The 21,874-nt window shown below is 46.6% G+C and overlaps 1 protein-coding gene and 1 long non-coding RNA gene across 2 annotated transcripts in view; one reads left to right on the plus strand and one right to left on the minus strand.

The window, feature by feature from the left end:
• Positions 1 to 8,730, minus strand: part of LOC122924659 (leucyl and cystinyl aminopeptidase) — a 106,253-nt gene extending 97,523 nt beyond the window's left edge. Inside the window, 1 exon segment of the mRNA XM_044275979.1 lies at positions 8,580 to 8,730. Coding sequence (XP_044131914.1) covers positions 8,580 to 8,598 — 19 coding nt within the window. The 5' untranslated portion in view covers positions 8,599 to 8,730.
• An 89-nt stretch (positions 8,731 to 8,819) lies between these two features.
• LOC122935557 lies at positions 8,820 to 19,727 on the plus strand. The gene is made up of 3 exons (XR_006388796.1): positions 8,820 to 8,875; positions 16,795 to 16,870; positions 19,701 to 19,727. It is a non-coding gene; the product is annotated as an uncharacterized LOC122935557 (long non-coding RNA).
• Positions 19,728 to 21,874: the final 2,147 nt, after the last annotated feature.

Below are 21,874 nucleotides of genomic sequence, written 5' to 3' on the forward strand. Positions count from 1 at the left end.
AATGGAAAATCTGCAAAAAAGTGAAATTCTGAAATTTCATCTTCATTTTCCTATAATTCTTCTGGAACACCTAAAGTTTGTAAAATCAGTTTTGAATACTTTGAGGGGTGTAGTTTCTAAAATGGGACAATTTATGGGTGGTTTCTATTATGTAAGCCTCACAAAGTGACTTCAGACCTGAACTGGTCCTTAAAAAGTGGGCTTTGGAAATTTTCTGAAAAATTTCAAGAATTGCTTCTAAACCTCTAAGCCTTCTAACGTCCCCAAAAAAAGAAAATATCATTTTCAAAATGATCCAAACATGAAGTACACATATGGGAAATGTAAAGTAATAACTATTTTAAGAGGTATCACTATCTGTTTGAAAATTATAAATTTTTGGTAATTTTTTTATTTTTATAAAAATAAATGAAATATTTAGACTCAAATGAAGTACAATCTGTGACGAGAAAACAATCTCAGAATGGCTTGGATAAGGCTACATGCACAAAAGTACTTTGTTTCCGTGTCTGTACCGTTTTTTTTGCAGATAGGATGCGGACCCGTGCTGTCCGCATCAGTATGTCCATTCCGAAGCCCTGCAAAAAAAAAAAAAAAAATAGAACATGTCCTATTCTTGTCTGTTTTGCGGACAAGGATAGGCATTGTTACAATGGATCCGCAAAAAAAAAAAAAAGATGACATTTGCGGACCGCAAAACACATACAGTCGTGTGCATGTAGCCTAAGTAAAAGCGTTTTAAAGTGATCACCACATAAAGTGACACCTGTCAGATTTGCAAAAAATGGCCTGGTCCTTAAGGTGAAAAATCACAAGGTCCTTAAAGAGGTATTCCCATGGTGCCTTTTCATACTTACCTGCTGCCAGCCCGCCGTTCACTTCCCGGATTCGGGCTGGGGGCGGGCTTCATCTTGATTGACGTCTTCTCCCGGCCGGGCCGCGCACTGGACTGAATGCTCACGTCGCCGCGCATGAGCCATGGTGACTTATCCCTGGCCAGTATAGTACAGAGCTGGCGTGCGCGTTCGCGGCTCTGTACTATTCTGGCCAGGAAGAAGTCACTATGGCGCATGCGTGGCGGCGTGCACGTTCAGGACAGCGAGTGGCCCGGTCTTCTGCGCAAGCGCGGCCACAGGGATTCTGGAGACGAGCGGTGGCCGTAACCAGGGGAGACCGAATGACAACAATTAGGTAAGTGGGGATGAATTTTCTCCTAAAGGGTGGGAATTGGTTAATCAAATATATTTTAAAAAATTATCACTGTCAAATCATTAACAGATTTAACAGTGATCATTATGATGGGAATACAACTTTAAGGGGTTAAGCTCTCAGGTCCCCTATATGTGGGCCCCCAGTTGTTAGCAGATCCAGACACTGATGTGCACTACTCCCATTAGGGACATTATAATGTTACAGACTAATAGTTGTGATAATGTAAAAAATACTAGGATTTTATCTTCACAAATTGCACAGCAAAAAATAAAAATAAACGTTACGTTATGGTACTACTACATCCTCCTTGTATTTTTCTTAGGCCTCATGCACACGGCCGTTGTTTGGGTCCGCATCCGAGCCGCCGTTTTGGCGGATCAGATGCGGACCCATTCACTTCAATGGGGCCGCAAAAGATGCGGACAGCACTTTGTGTGCTATCCGCACCCGTTGCGCCGTTCCCTGGCCCCACACAAAAAAATAGAACATGTCCCATTCTTGTCCGTTTTGCGGACAAGAATAGGCATTTCTACAATGGGCCGCACGTTCCGTTCCGCAAATTGCAGAAGGCACACAGGCGGCTTCCGTTTTTTGCGGATCTGCGACTTGCGGACCGCAAAAAAACGGAACGGTTGTGTGCATGAGGCCTTACTGCGATGTCGCGATTGTCATATAACAACTTCCAAAAAAATATACTACCATAAGGGTATGTTCAGAAGCCATATAATAATGGTGTATTCCTGTGGCACTGCCACAGGTCCGCACAAGAATCAGCCGCATTGTCATAGATGACAGCTACATTAAAAAAAACTAGATATTCAGTTTGTTGTGCTAAAAAATTTTTAAAAATCATGTTTTTCCCCAATCATTCTGCGCTCAATACCCCATAATGAGAAAACAAAAACTGAATCTTGAAAATCTTTGCTAATTTATTGAAAATAAAAACTAAAATCTTGCGTTGACATAAGTATTCAGACCCTATACTCAGGACTTCGTTGAAGCACCTTTGTTTGATGACGTCCATGTGCTGTCCGGTGTGGACCTATAGAAATTAATAGGTCCGTGAGCAATCCGCAAAAACTGCGCATCGGACGTGGATACAAAAACATGTGCACAAGGCCTAATAAGCAGCTATGTTCTGTATATAACCCACACACCATGTATTTATACTCTCTACGCTCATGTAAGTAATTGTAGGACCAGAACCTAATAACCCAGGAATGTGCGAGTGTAAAAGCGGAGCCATCAACCTCGTCCGAATATGAATTTGTCAAGCGATCTATTCTGAGCTCAGGGGAACAATGCGGCTTCACCACGTATCACTAGCTATTGTATATACGGGACAGACCCGGGCCTCCTGCTCCCTCACACTTACAGGTTTGTCAAATTAACCGGAGGAATTATATTGACATGATGTCAACTTGACAAAGACAGCAGAGGTAGTGCCGACAACGCTCGTATCTATAATACCGCTCCGTGCACCGCAAACTGAGCAGGTATAGGAGCCCACGGGTCAGTCCTGTACCTCAGGCTTGGATACACTACCATACAGTGGCTATAGGAGCCCACGGGTCAGTCCTGGATACACTACCATACAGTGGCTATAGGAGCCCACGGGTCAGTCCTGTACCTCAGGCTTGGACTCACTACCATACAGTGGCTATAGGAGCCCACGGGTCAGTCCTGTACCTCAGGCTTGGATACACTATCGTAGAGCAGATATAGGAGCCCACGGGTCAGTACTGTACCTCAGGCTTGGATACACTACCATACAGCGGCTATAGGAGCCCACGGGTCAGTACTGTACCTCAGGCTTGGATACACTACCATACAGTGGCTATAGGAGCCCACGGGTCAGTCCTGTACCTCAGGCTTGGATACACTATCGTAGAGCAGATATAGGAGCCCACGGGTCAGTACTGTACCTCAGGCTTGGATACACTACCATACAGTGGCTATCGGAGCCCACGGGTGAGTCCTGTACCTCAGGCTTGGATACACTATCGTAGAGCAGATATAGGAGCCCACGGGTCAGTACTGTACCTCAGGCTTGGATACACTACCATACAGCGGCTATAGGAGCCCACGGGTCAGTCCTGTACCTCAGGCTTGGATACACTACCATACAGTGGCTATAGGAGCCCACGGGTCAGTCCTGTACCTCAGGCTTGGATACACTATCGTAGAGCAGATATAGGAGCCCACGGGTCAGTACTGTACCTCAGGCTTGGATACACTACCATACAGTGGCTATAGGAGCCCACGGGTCAGTACTGTACGTCAGGCTTGGATACACTACCATACAGTGGCTATAGGAGCCCACGGGTCAGTCCTGTACCTCAGGCTTGGATACACTATCGTAGAGCAGATATAGGAGCCCACAGGTCAGTCCTGTACCTCAGGCTTGGATACACTACCATACAGTGGCTATAGGAGCCCACGGGTCAGTCCTGTACCTCAGGCTTGGATACACTACCATACAGTGGCTATAGGAGCCCACGGGTCAGTCCTGTACCTCAGGCTTGGATACACTACCATACAGTGGCTATAGGAGCCCACGGGTCAATCCTGTACCTCAGGCTTGGATACACTATCGTAGAGCAGATATAGGAGCCCACGGGTCAGTACTGTACCTCAGGCTTGGATACACTACCATACAGTGGCTATAGGAGCCCACGGGTCAGTCCTGTACCTCAGGCTTGGATACACTACCATACAGTGGCTATAGGAGCCCACGGGTCAGTCCTGTACCTCAGGCTTGGATACACTATCGTAGAGCAGATATAGGAGCCCACGGGTCAGTACTGTACCTCAGGCTTGGATACACTACCATACAGCGGCTATAGGAGCCCACGGGTCAGTACTGTACCTCAGGCTTGGATACACTACCATACAGCGGCTATAGGAGCTCACGGGCCAGTACTGTACCGCAGGCTTGGATACACTACCATACAGCGGCTATAGGAGCTCACGGGCCAGTACTGTACCGCAGGCTTGGATACACTACCATACAGTGGCTATAGGAGCCCATGGGTCAGTACTGTACCTCAGGCTTGGATACACTACCGTAGAGCAGCTATAGGAGCCCACGGGTCAGTACTGTACCTCAGGCTTGGATACACTACCATACAGCGGCTATAGGAACCCATGGGTCAGTACTGTACCTCAGGCTTGGATACACTACCATACAGCAGCTATAGGAGCCCATGGGTCAGTACTGTACCTCAGGCTTGGATACACTACCATACAGCGGCAAACAAGTCTTGTTTTATCAAAATTGTCTGAAAGAGAAACTGACCTCCGCGCTCATCACTAATCACAGGAAAACGTCCATCTTTCCAGATGAGTTTAGGAAATTGGAGCAGAGCTAGGTTTTAAATGTCATCTGTAAGGTCAATAGTGTCAACTGCAAGACACAGAGATCCAGACTCCAGACGCGTGGCCCTGCCTTGAACCTCAATCTGAAGAGTCACAATCTGAAATGCAATGAGGATGAAATCACGCAATATTCACATGTCCGTGATAAGACCATCAGTGCTCCAGGTCAGTGGAAAAACAAGGATGTGTGAAGTAACACATTAAAATCAATGGATACATGGGCTGTCTGTGATTCAGTGACATGTGAGAGGCCTTAGGCTCCATTCACATGTCCGCAATTTAGTTCTGCATTTTGCGGAACGGAATTGCGGACCCATTCATTCCTATGAGGCAGCACGATGTGCTGCCCGGACACGGAATTGAGGATCCGCACTTCCGTTTTGCAAAAAAATAGAACATGTCCTATTCTTGTCCGCAATTGTGGACAAGAACAGGCATATTCTATTAGTGCCGGCAATGTGCGGTCCGCAAAATGCGGAACGCACATTGTCGCTTTCCGTGTTTTGCGGATCCGCGGCTCCGTGTAGCCGCAAAACACGTTGCGGACGTGTGAATGGAGCCTTAGGCTGGATTCACACATTCATATGCTGGATGCGTTCTGTATCTGTATAGAGGGCATTCACAAGACCATATTTTTGGTGTACATGCATTTCAATGGGGCCGCAAAATATGCAGACAGCACACTGTGTACTGTCAGCATCTGTGTTTCCGTTCCGCGACCCAGCAAAAAAAAACATAGAACATATTTGTATATTTTTATCTTTGGACATAGTTTTTTCTTTTAATAGAAAATGAAAGCTACGTTTTATCATCAAAACAATATACAGCCCAACATCCAGCACCACCAGCAATTAGTTCTTTCAGGCAGCCGCCGGTGCTGGAACTATAATGTGGATGGAAGGCGCCAACGTACGACAGCTGCAGTACCCGGGCACCGCCACTACACAGCGGGCAGAGCCTCCAGCAGCTCCGTCCACCGTATAGGGGTTATTTTGTCAGCATGTGCATTGATTCCTGCAAATCTTATTCAAAGAAGGGCTCCATCTATGGCAAGTTCACGTTGCGCTTGTCTTGCACAAGTTTTGTGCTTGTGCCATGAAATCTCACAGTGTACATGTAAGGTTTTACACGGGCAAGTTTTCCGTCCGCGCGGGTGCAATGCGTGACGTGACCGCATTGCACCCGCACTGAGTCCGGACCCATTCATTTCAATGGGGCTGTGTACATGAGCAATGTTTTTCACGCATCATCTGTACGTTGCGTGAAAATCGGCGCATGTTCTATATTCTGCGTTTTTCACGCAACGCAGGTCCCATAGAAGTGAATGGGGCTGCGTGAAAATCGCATTGCATTCGCAAGCAAGTGCGGATGCAATGCGATTTTCTCGGATGGTTGCTAAGGAGATGATAATAAATAGGGATGAGGTCCATTCACTTTATTATTTTCCATTATAACATGGTTATAATGGAAAATAGCATTCTTTAATACAGAATGCTAAGTGAAATTTCCCTCGAGGGTTAAAAAATAATGAAAAATTACTCACCTCATCCACTTGATCGCGCAGCCGTTATCGTCTTCTTTTTTCTTCTTGCAGGACCTGCGCTGACGTCAGCGCAGGTCCTTTTGCAGGTCCTGCAAGAAGAAAGACGACGGCGGCGGCTGCGCGATCAAGTGGATGAGGTGAGTCATTTTTTATTATTTTTTAACCCTCGAGGGACATTTTACTTAGCATTCTGTATTCAGAATGCTATTATTTTCCCTTATAACCATGTTATAAGGGAAAATAATACAATCTACAGAACACCTAACCCAAACTTCAGTGAAGAAGTCCGGATTCGGGTCTGGGTACCACATTCAGTTTTTTTTATCACGTGTGTGCAAAACGCATCAAGACTGAAATTGTGTGTGCACTTGCGCGGGTTTCCCGCAATGCACCCACAACGCATCTGGACAAAATCCATGACGCCCGTGTGCAATGGGCCTAAAACTTGTCCACAGGCCGGACACTGGTCAATGTATATAACCATTTCACTGCTTAGGAAAGCATAGTCTGCTATATAATAAAAAAATGGTGGGAACTGGCTTCGGACACTGTATAAGCCTGTATTCACACAACAGTTGTGAAAAACGGCCCCCTTGACTTGTGTGGGGGCTGTCAGGCCATGAAATGTCACCATGGCTGAAAGAACACGATAAATGCCATTTGTTGAAGTGAGACAACCCTTTAAAGGGATTGACCAGGTTCAGAGCCGAACCTGGACATACCCCCATCTATACCCCTTCATGCTCCGATGCTCTCCCTTGCCCTGAGCGCAGCGCAAAGGCATTTTATGGAGCTCCGGCGACGTACCAGGCTCTCCATGGTGATTGCAAGGTGGCGGCTTCCGCCCAGCAGCGAGCCTGGTGACCTCACCGGCACTAATGGGCGGGCTTTAGCGCTGCGCTAGCCTGTAAAACGGTGACCTCACCGGCAGCGCAGCTAGGTGGAAGCCTCCGCCTAGCAGTGTAAGGGTACTTTCACATTAGCCTTAGAGGGATTTATATATATTTTTTGTACACTTTTAAAAGGTCTGCGCATGCGCAGACCGTTAAACCGGATCCAGTTTTCCGGAACACTTGGTAACGGATCCGACATTAATACAGTTCAATGGAAATGAATGCCGGATCCGGCAATCAGGCAAGAGTTCCGGAATTTTGGCTGAACTGAAGACATCCTGATTAGTGTTGAGCGAACTTGTGTTTTAAGTTCGGCGTCTAAAATTCGGTTTATCGAAGAATCGCGTTACAGATTCCGCTACCACGGACCATAAGTTATGGTCTGTGGTAGCGGAATCCATAACACGATTCTTCGATAACCCGAACCCGAACTTTAGAGGCCGAACTTAAAACACAAGTTCGCTCAACACTAATCCTGATGCTTAGTGATCGGATTGCTCTCCATTCAGAATGCACTGGGATAAAACTGATGTGTTTTTTCCGGTATTGAGCCCCTAGGACGGAACTCAATAACGGAAACTTTTAACGCAGGTGTGAAAGTACCCTAATGTAAACAAAAAAAAAAACTTGCCCTGAGCGATACAGGGAGAGCAAGGGAGAGCATGGAGCATGAGGCCGGAGGGGTGAAGGACGGGATATACCCGGGTCCAGCTCTGAACCCAAACAGCCCCTTTGATGTCCTTCTTGTGATCCAGGGCGTCTACATTAGCGATGACCGAACTTGGCATACAGGTTCGGGTTATTTAACAATTCCGTAATGGATTCCGCTACCACGGACCATAACGGAATTCTATGACGGCAAGCACCACAGAAGCCTATAAGAGGCATTCCGTGATAATAGAAGGCTATACTGGCCATAGAGGGTTCTGTGGTGCGTGCCGTCATAGAATAGTTATGGTCCGTGGTAGTGGAATCCATAACGGAATTCTTAACCCAAACGCCAAACTTGAAAACACAACTTCGTTCATCACAAGTCCACACTTACCTGGTCCTGATAACCCGACGACACGCGATTGTCACTTCCGTTCCTCAATAAGCGTTTTGAGGAGAATTGTGGTCCTTTGCTAAAAAGACTGATCGCCCTACTGATACCTAAAAAGCCATCCACTTCTACAATGACCATGCCTGAGGACCGCGTCCCATCAGAAGATAATAACAATGAGGACCATGAGCTTTGTGTATGGGGGCGCTGGGCACTGATTTCATGGGCAAGTGGGCACAACCAGACTTTCTACCATGCAGCCCAGCATCCACATGCCAGGGTAGAAGGTCAGGGCTCTCCCTGGGGGCATCGCCCCTCATGTGCCCCCCTGTGTGTGACCTTCAGAGGCTCCCCACAGTCCTGGGCAGGCCACCATGCACGGGGCACAGGCTGCCCACACCATGTCATCTCCAGGGCTTACACTGGGGACCGGCGTGCGGCCATGATGAGGGGCAGGACTGTTTGTCAACACGCAGCACCCTGGGGGGAGGACATGACATGTGACACTCACCGGTGGATGCGGCGTCCATGGCTCGTCCTGTCACCTGTCCCCGTGTAGAAGCGGCTGCAGCTAGAGCCTGGCCATCAGGTGCGGGAGCCCCGTGTCAGCGCTGGGACGGGCGGGGGAGGGGGTGTTTGTGCCGCACACGTCCTCTCCCCTCCCACCCTCCATGACAGCCCGCCCTCACCCCTCCCCGGGGCCGGCACACACATGGCTGCTGTCCTGGGCTCCATGACAGGGGCGCTGGATGTGTACTCATGGAGACAGCCTGTGGGGCTCTGCCAGCGTCTCAGAAGGGCCTCAAGGTATATGCTGCCACCCCCACCTTAAAAAAGTACAGTATTTTATACACACACGTGTAGATACATAACACATTATATCACAGTACAGCGCGAATTGCCTCCCCCAGTACCACATACCGCAATGGGGCGCACATTACACCACAATAGTGAAGGGCTCATGCACAGTACATACCGTATACGGCTCCTCCGCTCACGGTACATACCGTATACGGCTCCTCCGCTCACAGTACATACAGTATACGGCTCCTCCGCTCACGGTACATACCGTATACGGCTCCTCCGCTCACAGTACATACCGTATACGGCTCCTCCGCTCACGGTACATACCGTATACGGCTCCTCCGCTCACAGTACATACAGTATACTGCTCCTCCGCTCACAGTACATACCGTATACGGCTCCTCCGCTCACGGTACATACCGTATATGGCTCCTCCGCTCACGGTACATACCGTATACGGCTCCTCCGCTCACGGTACATACCGTATACGGCTCCTCCGCTCACGGTACATACCGTATACGGCTCCTCCGCTCACAGTACATACCGTATACGGCTCCTCCGCTCACGGTACATACCGTATACGGCTCCTCCGCTCACAGTACATACAGTATACTGCTCCTCCGCTCACAGTACATACCGTATACGGCTCCTCCGCTCACGGTACATACCGTATACGGCTCCTCCGCTCACGGTACATAACGTATACGGCTCCTCCGCTCACGGTACATACCGTATACGGCTCCTCCGCTCACGGTACATACCGTATACGGCTCCTCCGCTCTCAGTACATACCGTATACGGCTCCTCCGCTCACGGTACATACCGTATACGGCTCCTCCGCTCACAGTACATACCGTATACGGCTCCTCCGCTCACAGTACATACCGTATACGGCTCCTACGCTCACGGTACATACCTCTCCTCCGCTCACGGTACATACCGTATACGGCTCCTCCGCTCACGGTACATACCGTATACGGCTCCTCCGCTCACGGTACATACCGTATACGGCTCCTCCGCTCACGGTACATACCGTATACAGCTCCTCCGCTCACAGTACATACCGTATACGGCTCCTACGCTCACGGTACATACCTCTCCTCCGCTCACAGTACATACCGTATACGGCTCCTCCGCTCACGGTACATACCGTATACAGCTCCTCCGCTCACGGTACATACCGTATACGGCTCCTCCGCTCACGGTACATACCGTATACAGCTCCTCCGCTCACGGTACATACCGTATACGGCTCCTCCGCTCAAAATGGCTATCCCTGACCCAAATTTATCATCCAGCCTGGACCTCTGTGATAAATCTGGTGCAGGTCTTTCGAATCTTACGCCATCTATAGGATTAGTAAATCTGAGCTATTGGCTTACAGGATTATATCTGGTGGCGGTGGAGCAGCATTGGTCTGGCCCACCAGAGGATCCTTTGGTGGTCCCAGGCTCTGATACTAGTGGGCCCAAAAGGTCCAGGAGAAAAAATGATTTGGAGCTGCCTTGGGGCCAATAACTTGCCACTAGAATCTATTTCTTTGAATCAAAACCTATAAGACTTTATTGGTGATACAGTTGGGCCCAGAGAATATCTTCCTTTGGTGCGCCCAAAGAACGCCGCGCTTGAGGGACAACCTCTCATTTCTTATTGGAAAGAGAACAAACTTGCATAAATAACGCTCACTGATGGATATGGTGCATCTACTGAGCCATGCTGGGTTGTAGCTGGCCTCGTTCCCTGCCCACTCCTGCAGAAAATGGCTGCTCATTTTGGTAAAAACATTGTGCTACTTGCCATCAAAACCCACTATTTTAAACACCACACAAATCTCGCAAAAAGTCATGGAGGACCTGGTAAACACGGCTCAGCCCGAACGCCATTCTTTTCAATGCACTATTGACAGAAACTAGGACAATAGCATCGGTATATCTATCCCATTGTGTTCAACATGGCTGCCCAGAGTTTTTTGCCTGGTACAATGTTTGCCTGTTGTGACCTCAGTAGTATAAAACAGACAGTGGGGGAGAATTACCAATTACCAGGAATACCATATTGTGGCACATTATACCACCCCAACAGAACCAAACACCACAGTCCATCATAAATTACTTCCAGCAGCACAAAATACATACCCAAAAACCTCCACTGGAGGGCTCAGGAGGCCCCCGGGCATCGGCCCACCGGGAGATTTCCCTGTAAGGTCTATGGCCAATCCGGTATTGGCCAGTGGTGAAAAGTGGAGTAGTGGCCTGTGGTGAAAAGTGGAGTATTGGCCAGTGGTGAAAAGTGGAGTAGTGGCCTGTGGTGAAAAGTGGAGTAGTGGCCTGTGGTGAAAAGTGGAGTAGTGGCCTGTGGTGAAAAGTGGAGTAGTGGCCTGTGGTGAAAAGTGGAGTAGTGGCCTGTGGTGAAAAGTGGAGTAGTGGCCTGTGGTGAAAAGTGGAGTAGTGAAAAGTGGAGTAGTGGCCAGTGGTGAAAAGTGGAGTATTGGCCTGTGGTGAAAAGTTGAGTAGTGGCCTGTGGTGAAAAGTGGAGTAGTGGCCTGTGGTGAAAAGTTGAGTAGTGGCCTGTGGTGAAAAGTGGAGTAGTGGCCTGTGGTGAAAAGTGGAGTAGTGGCCTGTGGTGAAAAGTGGAGTAGTGGCCTGTGGTGAAAAGTGGAGTAGTGGCCTGTGGTGAAAAGTGGAGTAGTGGCCAGTGGTGAAAAGTGGAGTAGTGGCCTGTGGTGAAAAGTGGAGTATTGGCCAGTGGTGACCAATGGTTTATTGTTCCAAAGTGGCACATGACTGGTTGCCTTGGGCAGTGGCGGTGCTTTTCCCTGATGTGTCTGTGTGCAGTCAGAATACGTCGTGATGACTGCAGGCAGTGTTGTGCTGCTTGCTATGGGGAAACACTGTCTACAAGTGTGTGATACAAGGTGAAGGCTATGGACGCCGGCAGACTTTGATGTTACTGTATGCTGACGGGGCTTCATGAGAGTGACTCTTTTTTCCTTTTTTTACCTGGATCCAGAGAGTGGTGTAGCTAGAGGAGATTTTCAAATTTCCCTCGTACCTGTAACCAAGAAGATCTGAAGGCCCCTCACACATATAATAGAGAAGCTGTATTGTAAAGGCCCCTATAGGGTTGTCTCATGAAGAATTTTTATTTTTTTTAAAAAAGGTAGGCTCAGCACCCTAAGGCCCCTTTCACACGGGCGGGTATTCCACGCATTGCACCCGCACTGAATCCGGACCCATTCATTTCTATGGGGCTGTGCACATGAGCGGTGATTTTCACGCATCACTTGTGCATTGCGTGAAAATGGCAGCAAGCTCTATATTCTGCGTTTTTCACGCAACGCAGGCCCCATAGAAGTGAATGGGGCCACTTGAAAATCGCAAGCATCCGCAAGCAAGTGCGGATGCGGTGCGATTTTCATGCATGGTTGCTAGGTGACTATCGGGCTGGGTACCCGATCTGTATTATTTTCCCTTATAACATGGTTATAAGGGAAAATAATACAATAGTGATGGAGGGGTTAAAAAAATAATAATTAACTCACGAGTCCACTTGATTGCGTAGTTGCGGATCTCTGTCTTCTTCTGTAATGTTGAGCTGCCGGCTAAGGACCCGTGGTGACGTCACATCACATGATCCAATCACATGGTCCCTCACCATGGTGATGCACCATGTGATTGGACCATGTGATGAGCACAGTGACGTAATCAAAGGTCCTATTCCTGTGCACAGCAAAGAAGAAGACAGAAGAGAAGCCAGGCTGCGTGATCAAGTGGATTAAGGTGAGTTAAAGGTGAGGTTTTTTTAACCCCTCCAGCTCTATTGTACTATGCATTCTGTATTAATAATGCTATTATTTTCCCTTATAACCATGTTATAAGGGAAAATAATACAATCTACACAACACCGAACACAAACCCGAACTTCTGTGAAGAAGTTCTGGTTTGGGTACCAAACATGCCGATTTTTCTCACGCGCGTGCAAAACGCATTACAATGTTTTGCACTCGCGCGGAAAAATCACGCATTTTCCCGCAAAGCACCTGCACCTTATCTGGGCAAAAAACATGACGCCCGTGTGAAAGAGGCCTAACTTCCAGAGATCAGTTATTATGGCCATTGACTAGCCGTACATTACATGTCAGCTATTCAAATGTCGCAAAAAACATGGGTCAGATGCCGTCCAAAACTACGGCCGTGTGAATGCCCCCTTAATGTCAGACAGATTTTAAGGATATGTTCACACTGAGTATTTTCTGTGCTGCAAAAAAAATTTGTGACATGTATTTTTATGTGGAATTTCTCACCGATTTCAATGGGAATTCTAGATGTGGATTCCACACGGAATCTGTCTCAAGAATGGACAGGCAACTTTTTAGTGCCTCGTTCACACAGTCAGTGTTCGGTCAGTGATTTCCATCAGTGATTTTGAGCCAAAACCAAGTGCGGCTCTAAACACCGAACAGGAGCAGATCTTTCCCTTAGGGCTCATGCACACGAACGTATTTTCTTTCCGTGTCTATTCCGTTTTCTTTTTTGTGGACCGCATATGGAACCCTTTATTTCAATGGGTCCGCAAAAAAAACTGAAGTTACTCCGTGTGCATTCCATTTCCGTATGTCCCTATTTCCGATCCGCAAAAAATAGGACATGTCCTTTTAATATGCGCATATGGAACAGGATAGGACTGTTCTATTAGGGGCCAGTTGTTCCGTTCTGCAAAATATGGAATGCACACGGATGTCATCCGTATTTTTTGCGGACTGCAAAATACATACGGTCGTGTGCATGAGCCCTTATACCTTATGTCTGTGGAGGCGCCAATCCTGGTTTTGGCTTACAATGACCACATGCACACGACTGTATGTGCTTTGCAGTCCGTATGCTATCCGTTTTTTTTTTTTTGCGGATCCATTGTAACATTGCCAAAAACGGACAAGAATAGGACATTTTATATATTTTTTGCGGTGCTACGGAACGGAGAAACGGATGCGGACAGCACACGGAGTGCTGTCTGCATCTTTTGCGGCCCCCAGTGAATGGGTCCGCATCTGAGCCGCAAAAACTGCGTGCATCTTTGGCTCAAATTTTTGGCACAGAATCCGTGACAAAATGTGCCCCAAAAAAGCTCTGTGTGATCGTCCCCTAAATCCATGCCTGTCCCCTCAGGATCATATGCTGTAGGTTAGCCGTCCTCTCCTGCTTCCTGCATTCTTATCTTTATCTGATAGAACTCCATTTCCTGTCTTGATTGTGCTGCGGCGAGGGGTTTGACCCGACATTTCTTTATAGCGCGTTTTGTAGACATTTACAGTAAAAAGCTTTCTGATAATGACAATAGTAATGGTCTGATATGTTCTCCTAGTGGGTTTATCTACAAACCCTCCACTATGTTCTGTGGTTTTATCTACGAGATAATGTTTAGTGATTTCCTGATACGTTTTTGAGCTTTTCATCTGCGATCAAGACATATAATGAAATTATACAAGTTGTGGCAAATTTGTATCCACTGTAGGCTTTCATATCCTACAGAAAGTAGATACGGTAGCATCAATCTAAGAAGACAGCCTCGTATCCAAAAATTCTAGTAGGATCCTTCTCTTACTGCAAGGTCATGCCACGCCGTTGCTTAGTCTTAGGATACTAGGGTTGCTAACCTTGCTTTACCACCATACATGTTAGGGCTCATGCACATGACCGTATGTATTTTGCGGTTCGCAAAACACTGATCCGCCCAAAAAAAGCAGGTGACATCCGTGTTCCATTTATTGTAACAATGCCTGTCCTTGTCCACAAAAAGGACAAGAATAGGACATGTTCTGTCTTTTTGCGGAACGGACATGTGGACATACAGAAACGGAATGCACGTTGAGTCATTTCAGTTTTTTTGCAGACCCATTGGAATGTATGGAAATGTATGGTTCCGCATACGGACATGTAAAAAAAAAACGGAACAGAAAGGGAAAAAACATACGTTCATATGCATGAGCCCTTAGATAGCGGTCAGCTGAATTCTGGTTTGGCCAACAGCTATTCCTCCCGACCTCCTCTATATATGCACTCAGGTCAGCCGAGCATGCATGTGTTCTAAGTGGGGAGAGCTGAATAAGCTACTGCCAGACATGATGAAATCCAACAGCTTGATCCTTCCTTCCCCTGACACATTAGATAGTCAGTCGCTCCTTGCAAAATCTGGGGTTTTGTCCGACATTAAGGCCTCATGCACACGACCGTTGTGTGCATCCGTGGCCGTTGTGCCGTTTTCCGTTTTTTTTCGCGGACCCATTGACTTTCAATGGGTCAGTGGAAAAATCGGAAAATGCACCGTTTGGCAGCCGCATCCGTGATCCGTGTTTCCTGGCCGTGAAAAAAATATGACCTGTCCTATTTTTTTCACGGCCAACGGTTCACGGACCCATTCAAGTCAATGGGTCCGTGAAAAATCACGGATGCACACAAGATTGTCATCCGTGTCCGTGATCCATGGCCGTTTTTTCCTATCATTTCAATGGCAAACTTGACTTAGATTTTTTTTTCATTTTTCATGTCCGTGGATCCTCCAAAAAACAAGGAAGACCCACGGACGAAAAAACGGTCACGGATCACGGACCCCATTTTTGCGGACCTTAAAAAAAAAAACGGTCGTGTGCATGAGGCCTTACGTGTATGGTCAGCTTTAGGCAGTGTTTGCACAGTTTTGTTGCCATTATTTTCACAAAATGAGTGCATTGTGTCAGAGGCATAGCTAGCAGAGGTGCAGGAGGGGTTGCAACTCCAGGCAAACTTGCATTGTGGGGCTCAGCGGGGGGGTGAGGCGAGCTCCCATGTCAAGGTTATCAGCATCTGCAGGACACCCATACAGTTGAAGCCTGAGGTAGAGCAGGGAGACACCGGCTCTCTGCCCTACTGTTCTCCATGACGCCTCTGCAGCCAATCACTGGCCGCAGCAGTGACCTGCTCCCCTTACGTCATGTCAAATGGAACCCCAGCTATTTCTCTGCATCCGTATAGGGGAGGATAGTGTCTGGATATTGGACAATCAGGCCATTCTTTGTCCTCTAACTTGTGTTTTTTCACTCATGTTTTCTGAAAATAGGAAGAAAGGGATGCAAATGAGCTGTTAGCAAGCTCAGCCTCTAATGCCAGCATATGTAAGGCAGCTATTCTATCAGTCGCTGTTCAATGCTTTAAAAAGGCCTTGAGACAGGACTCGGATATTAAATAAGCCAACATCTCATCTGAAGACTGCGGGTGATTGCCCCCCAGTGCAGAGCAGAGAGTACTGGCTTAACTGGATGAGAGGCCTAAGTCAGGATTTGGGGGAAGGGGGGGTCAATCACCCCAAAACAGCTGACTGCAGATGAGATGCTGGCTTATTTAATATCTGAGCCATGTGTCAAGGCCTATTTAAAGGGTCGAACATTGACTTATAGGATAGCTGCCTTACATCAGGTGGCATTAAAGACAGAGCTCCAGAGGAGCATGTATAATAATAATAATAATAATAATAATAACATTTATTTCTATAGCGCCCACATATTCTATATACAAACAGTCATAAATAACAGAGCAACAGACAAGTCAATAATTACAACAGGAGGAATAAGTGCCCTGCTCACAGGAGCTTACAATCTATGAGGAGATAGGGGTGACACAAAAGGTAGAAGTGCTTGTTTTGTACAATGGTCCAGCCATCTTGGGAGAATAGGGGAGCAGATATAAAGCTGCATGAGCCGGTCAGCAGCCAATATACAAAGTGCTTCTGGGTGCATAGGTGTGGTGGAGGATCAGCTTCAGGAGATTATAAATGGGCTATATGGAGAGGAGTTAGATCAGGGGATGTGATAGGCCACCCTAAAAAAGATGTGTTTTTAGGGAGCGCTTAAAACTGTGTATGTTGTGATTTAACCAGATTTCTTGTCGTAGGGCATTCCAGGGAACCGGTGCAGCTCGGGAGAAGTCTTGGAGCCGGGAGAGGTTCGGATTATGGTGGAAATCAGACGTAAGTCATAATGTATGACCTGTAAGTCTCCTCACGCCGATTAAGGAAAATAGGAAATGCAGTTATTGAAGTAGAAATGAGTAAGAAGAGATTTTCTGCTAAAGATTGTGTGGACCACTAATGCACCCCTCGCAGCCCACTCTGTAGGTCTCACTATCATTTGCCTTATAAAATCTTATGTTGGTGACCAGTTTGACACTTAGATCGCAGTGACAAATGGATAGCATAGTGTGCAACCTCGTATTCTGCTGAAATCGGCCGATTGATGTTACTTAGAGAGCTAATCACCTGGGCCCCAGCCGATTCTAATTATGTGGATGGCTGGATAATATGAATGTTCATAGAGCTGCAGTGCAGGGTGCATGAGCAAATCAAGCAATGAGTCATTCACATGAGGCCTTCTTCCTGCATGTGGTTGGCGACTGCCGCACCGGCTGCCTTCAGAAAGCTCTTTATTCTAGGCTTTTCTCAGGTTTCAGCAAGGACAGGGTGCCTTTGCATCCTTTACCCCCAAAACCAGTAAATCCATCACTGTAAGTATTGTCTGGTTATTCCCTGCAAAGAACGAGGGGGTTGGTATAATCTCCATCTTTAAGGAGTACAGAAAGAAAGGGCTATTTTTATATTAAAGGGGTTTTCCCACAAAATGTAAAACTTCTTCTTTTTAATCCAGTTATCTGCTTATCTGCAGACCTTTCTTCCCTTTTTGTGGGCAGGCAGCAGCTCACATGAGACATTCTGCATCTCCCAGTATGCACTGCAAATAGCTTTTTAACTTCGTCCTCCCCTGCATAGAAAATAGTCCCTCACATATAGCCCCAGAGATACATACAGTATGCAAAACCCCCATAATCCCCTTCTCCGCTGCCTGGCGAGGGATATAACTATATTTCTGTGGTTTTAGAAGAAGGGATGAACGAATGAAAGGGGTTGAGGTTACTAGACCTGCACTGAGGGGAGGATAAAAGCTACAGAACATGTTAGTTTACCTATGAATGCAGGGAAAGGTGGACCATAAAGATAAACAGCAGGGGGCGCTACCAGGGAGGAAAATGTACATACAAAATGTACAATATTTTTATTGCATGTATATTGCAATAATAATTCATTTGAAATGCCATATTCATTGTATGACAATCCTTTTTTTCGTGGGATAACCCCTTTAAATGTGCTTTAGTCTCCTACAAGTAACTGGCATGCTGTATCCAGCACAAATATGAGCGAGTGCTCCTGTATACATGCACCTTTCTGAGATCTCTACATTGGCTGCTTTTCAGTGAGTGACAATGACAACTTGACATTTCACTAATCCTGCTCTCTCACCTATGCGTGGACTTGCAGGACGGTTTGGGTGCAGGACTTGGCAATTCCGAGATGGTTGGAATGGTTGGTGTTGGTTATTTGGAGGGATCTTTTATTCTTTTACTCCACTTTCATTTGCTTTTCAATAATATCTTTGCTATCTCGGTGGAGGGAGAACATGGTGCTGAGTTAATTCCAATCATGTCATAGAATGTTTATGGACCTGGTGATACCAGTGATTCTTTTCTTCATGTGGACCAAGTACTTCCTAGTATATATTACTAGGTCTAAGGGCTCATTCACAAGGACGTTGTCTGGCCGTTCTGTGCATTGGGGGCTACAATTCGCGGTTCCAAATGCACATGCACCATCCCTGCTACTGCCGTGACTGATCCGGACCCATTCAACTTGAATGGGTCCGTGATCCGTCCACACCGCAAAAAAATAGAACATGTTCTATTTTTGTGGTGCGGAGGCACAGAGAGAAACCCCCATGGAAGCACTCCGTAGTGTTTCCATAAGGTTTCGTGCCTCCGTTCTGCACCGACCTTGCAGATTGCGGACCCAGTCAAGTGAATGGGTCCGTCTCTGTGATGCAGGGTGCACAAGGCTGGTGCCCGCAGATGGCAGACCCGCTGTTTGTGGGCCGCAATACAGCACTGGCATGTGCCTGAGCCCTTATAGATATATTTGTTGAATTCTGTCTGTGTTTTGCCCGATGGGATAAAAAAAAATTTGGGCAGAGTAGGTAAAATTAAAAATAAACATAAGCTGCAAAATCTCAAAAGCCTATCTGCCACATAAGAAAATACTGTACCAATATTATAAATATCACCTGACCTGTTAAAGATTTTTAGTTAGGACATCATATCAGGAGACTTTTTCAAAATCTATATGCGCCACTGGATAATCCAAAGTGAAGGAAATGGAAGCCACTAATCATTTTGTAGTGTAGAATGGGGCTACCAATGTGAGGGTTCCAGTAATGGCTTTGTTTCTTGCATGCAGCAGCTCTACAATACACCTTACTGCCAAGACCTGGACCAGTGGTGGTCTTTAACCTTTTTTTCCGTTAGGCACACATCAAACATGGCTGGTGTTACCTCCCACTAAGGGCTCCTGCACATCAATGTATCTGTCTTCCGGTTCAAAAGCGGATCCACAAAATACGGATGAGGTCCGTGTGCCGTCCACATTTTATTTGCAGACCAATTGTTTTCAATGGGTACATGGCTGCATTTTGCAGAACAGACGTACAAATGTGGAAAGCACACAGATGAGCTATGTACTTTCTGCATCTGTATGTCCGTTCCGCAAGTAGATATAACATGTCCTAGACTTGTCCTGAAAATGGGTACCACAGACCCATTGAAGTCAATGGGTTCACAAAAAATGCAGATGAAACACGGCACACATGCTTGTATCATGGTCTAGAATGACATCACACATACCAGATACAGACTAGAAACGTATATGTAAGCACTAGTTGCAAACAAACCTCCTACAATTTGATATCTGTCTTTTCCAGTGCATTTGCCCTGCCCCGTATAAATAGACGTCAATGTACGTAGCTGTGGTAAAGTGTATGGAAAAGTCTTAAAAAGGGGTGTATATCACACCAAAGTTCCTCAACTGGGTGAGGTAAGTGAAATCCAGAAAAGATAAAGTGGTTTCAGCAAGGTGTAGGTTGTTGAGACAGTTGGATTTTATTTGGACTGGGAAGATAGGTTTGGTAGTGGGACCTCCCCAGTCCAGCCCCATTCCAGGGCAGATTTTCCTCTAGTCTGAGTGATCCCCAGATGTAGCCAGCTTGGATCATTAGGGGGAAATAAAAGCACATCCCAGGCTGAGTGTGTTATGCCTGGAAGAAGTCTAAGGAGTTGGCTTTCTTGCTGGCTAGAGACGTCGGAGTCTCTGTGTGTGACCTGGGATCAATAGGTGAGCTAGAAACGAATCTGTATTAGTTAGAGCCCAGATGGGCAGGAGTTTATTTTGTTTGGCTTTTGTTTTGTGGTGCTGGATCTTCACCGTACCTAGTGAATTATAACTGGGTTTGCCTATAAATTGCCAGAGTGTCATAATAAAGCATCAATTTGGACTTTAATCCTGTTGTCTGCAAATGAATCTGTCGCCACCGCCCTGATTGAGAGAGCAACCTCTTACAGTAGCACTGAGGTGTGTGTGGACCATATGCATCATTTCCATACAGAAACTGTTCCCAAGATCTCAACACAGATGTCTCCTGTGATATTGTCTACATAATATACTTATATAGCGTGCAGGGCTTATACTGTATCTGTACAATCTGTTCATTTAGCAGCGGTTTAGATTTTTTCCAGCGCTGTGAGGGATGGCATCCAACAAACGACTGAATTAAAGGAGCATTAATATGAATATTTACGAGCAAGTAATTTATCCATAAAAGGACACCCAGGCTGGGATGTGACAATCAGAGCAACATTTCAGGAAGCTGGAACAAAGAGGAGGTTACAACATTGAAGAATTACCATAAATATCTACTGAACTCTGTGCACACGATGTGGATCATTTATGGGTACTACAGTGATGTGCAAATGTTTTAGGCAGGTGTGGTAAAAATACTACAAAGTAGGAATGCTTTCAAAGATAGATAGAAGTGCTAATAGCTTATATTTATCAATTAACAAAATACAAAGTGAATGAATGAAAGAGAAATTCAAATAAGATCAATATTCTGTTTGACCCCCTATCATGATATGGAACAGTGAGCCCTGAACCTCTGCCTAAGTACTGTCCCTATTTATTTGCACGATCTGCTCTAACCGGTGGTCCATAACTGATCGTCAGGAACCTTCTTATGTAAGTGCAGGGTCCGAATAGGGACAGGTAAAAGGGAGACAAAATAACAAACAACTAATGACAGAACAACACAGAAAATACAAGACAAATCCAGAAACGTACTAAGCTGAGGTCAAATACCAGAAAAATCCAATCAGTACTAAATCAGAACCAGAAGGCAGAAACCAGGAATAGTCAGAAGTCAATACCAAGATAACAGGTCACGTCCAGAAGAGGGTCAACCAAGGTCAAAGTCAGCGTCAAAATCCAGGGGTCAGATATCCAGAAATCAGCAGTACAATCCAACAGCTAGGGAGGCAATTGCAGAAGACAACACCATCAACAGGCAACCTATGGCCAGCAGGTTGCCTGTTTAAATAGGTGTAATGGTCACGTCCACACACACACAGGGGGAAGGATAGTGACCACTGCACTCCACCCTCACCCCTGGCCCTGCCTACTTGCCTCACGAGTCCTGATGACAGGGGACAACAGTCTATTACTTAGGATATGTGCAGGGAAGACAGACAAGACAAAAGTGAACGAACCGGGTCAGAACCAAGAGAGCTACGCAGTACAAAGGGTTAAGCAAAGACTGGTCAGGAGAAGCCGGGGTCAAATACCAGGAGAGTAGAGAAGTACCAGAGGAGTCTGTAAAGAATTGTCAGGTGGGAGCCGAGGTCACAATACCAGGAGGAATGCGCAGTACAGGAGGAGCAGGCAAAGGATCGTCAGGGAACAGGATCAGGTGAGTATTCAGTAGTCCAACAAATAGCCAGGAACCTAGAATTAACAGGCAACCTGTGGCCAGCAGGCTGCCTGTATTTATAGTGGGGTCTGAGGGTCATGTGACGTGGCCAGCGTCACATGACCGACAGACAGACA

This window comes from Bufo gargarizans, chromosome 1, assembly GCF_014858855.1.
Source record: "Bufo gargarizans isolate SCDJY-AF-19 chromosome 1, ASM1485885v1, whole genome shotgun sequence".
Lineage (NCBI taxonomy): Eukaryota > Metazoa > Chordata > Amphibia > Anura > Bufonidae > Bufo > Bufo gargarizans.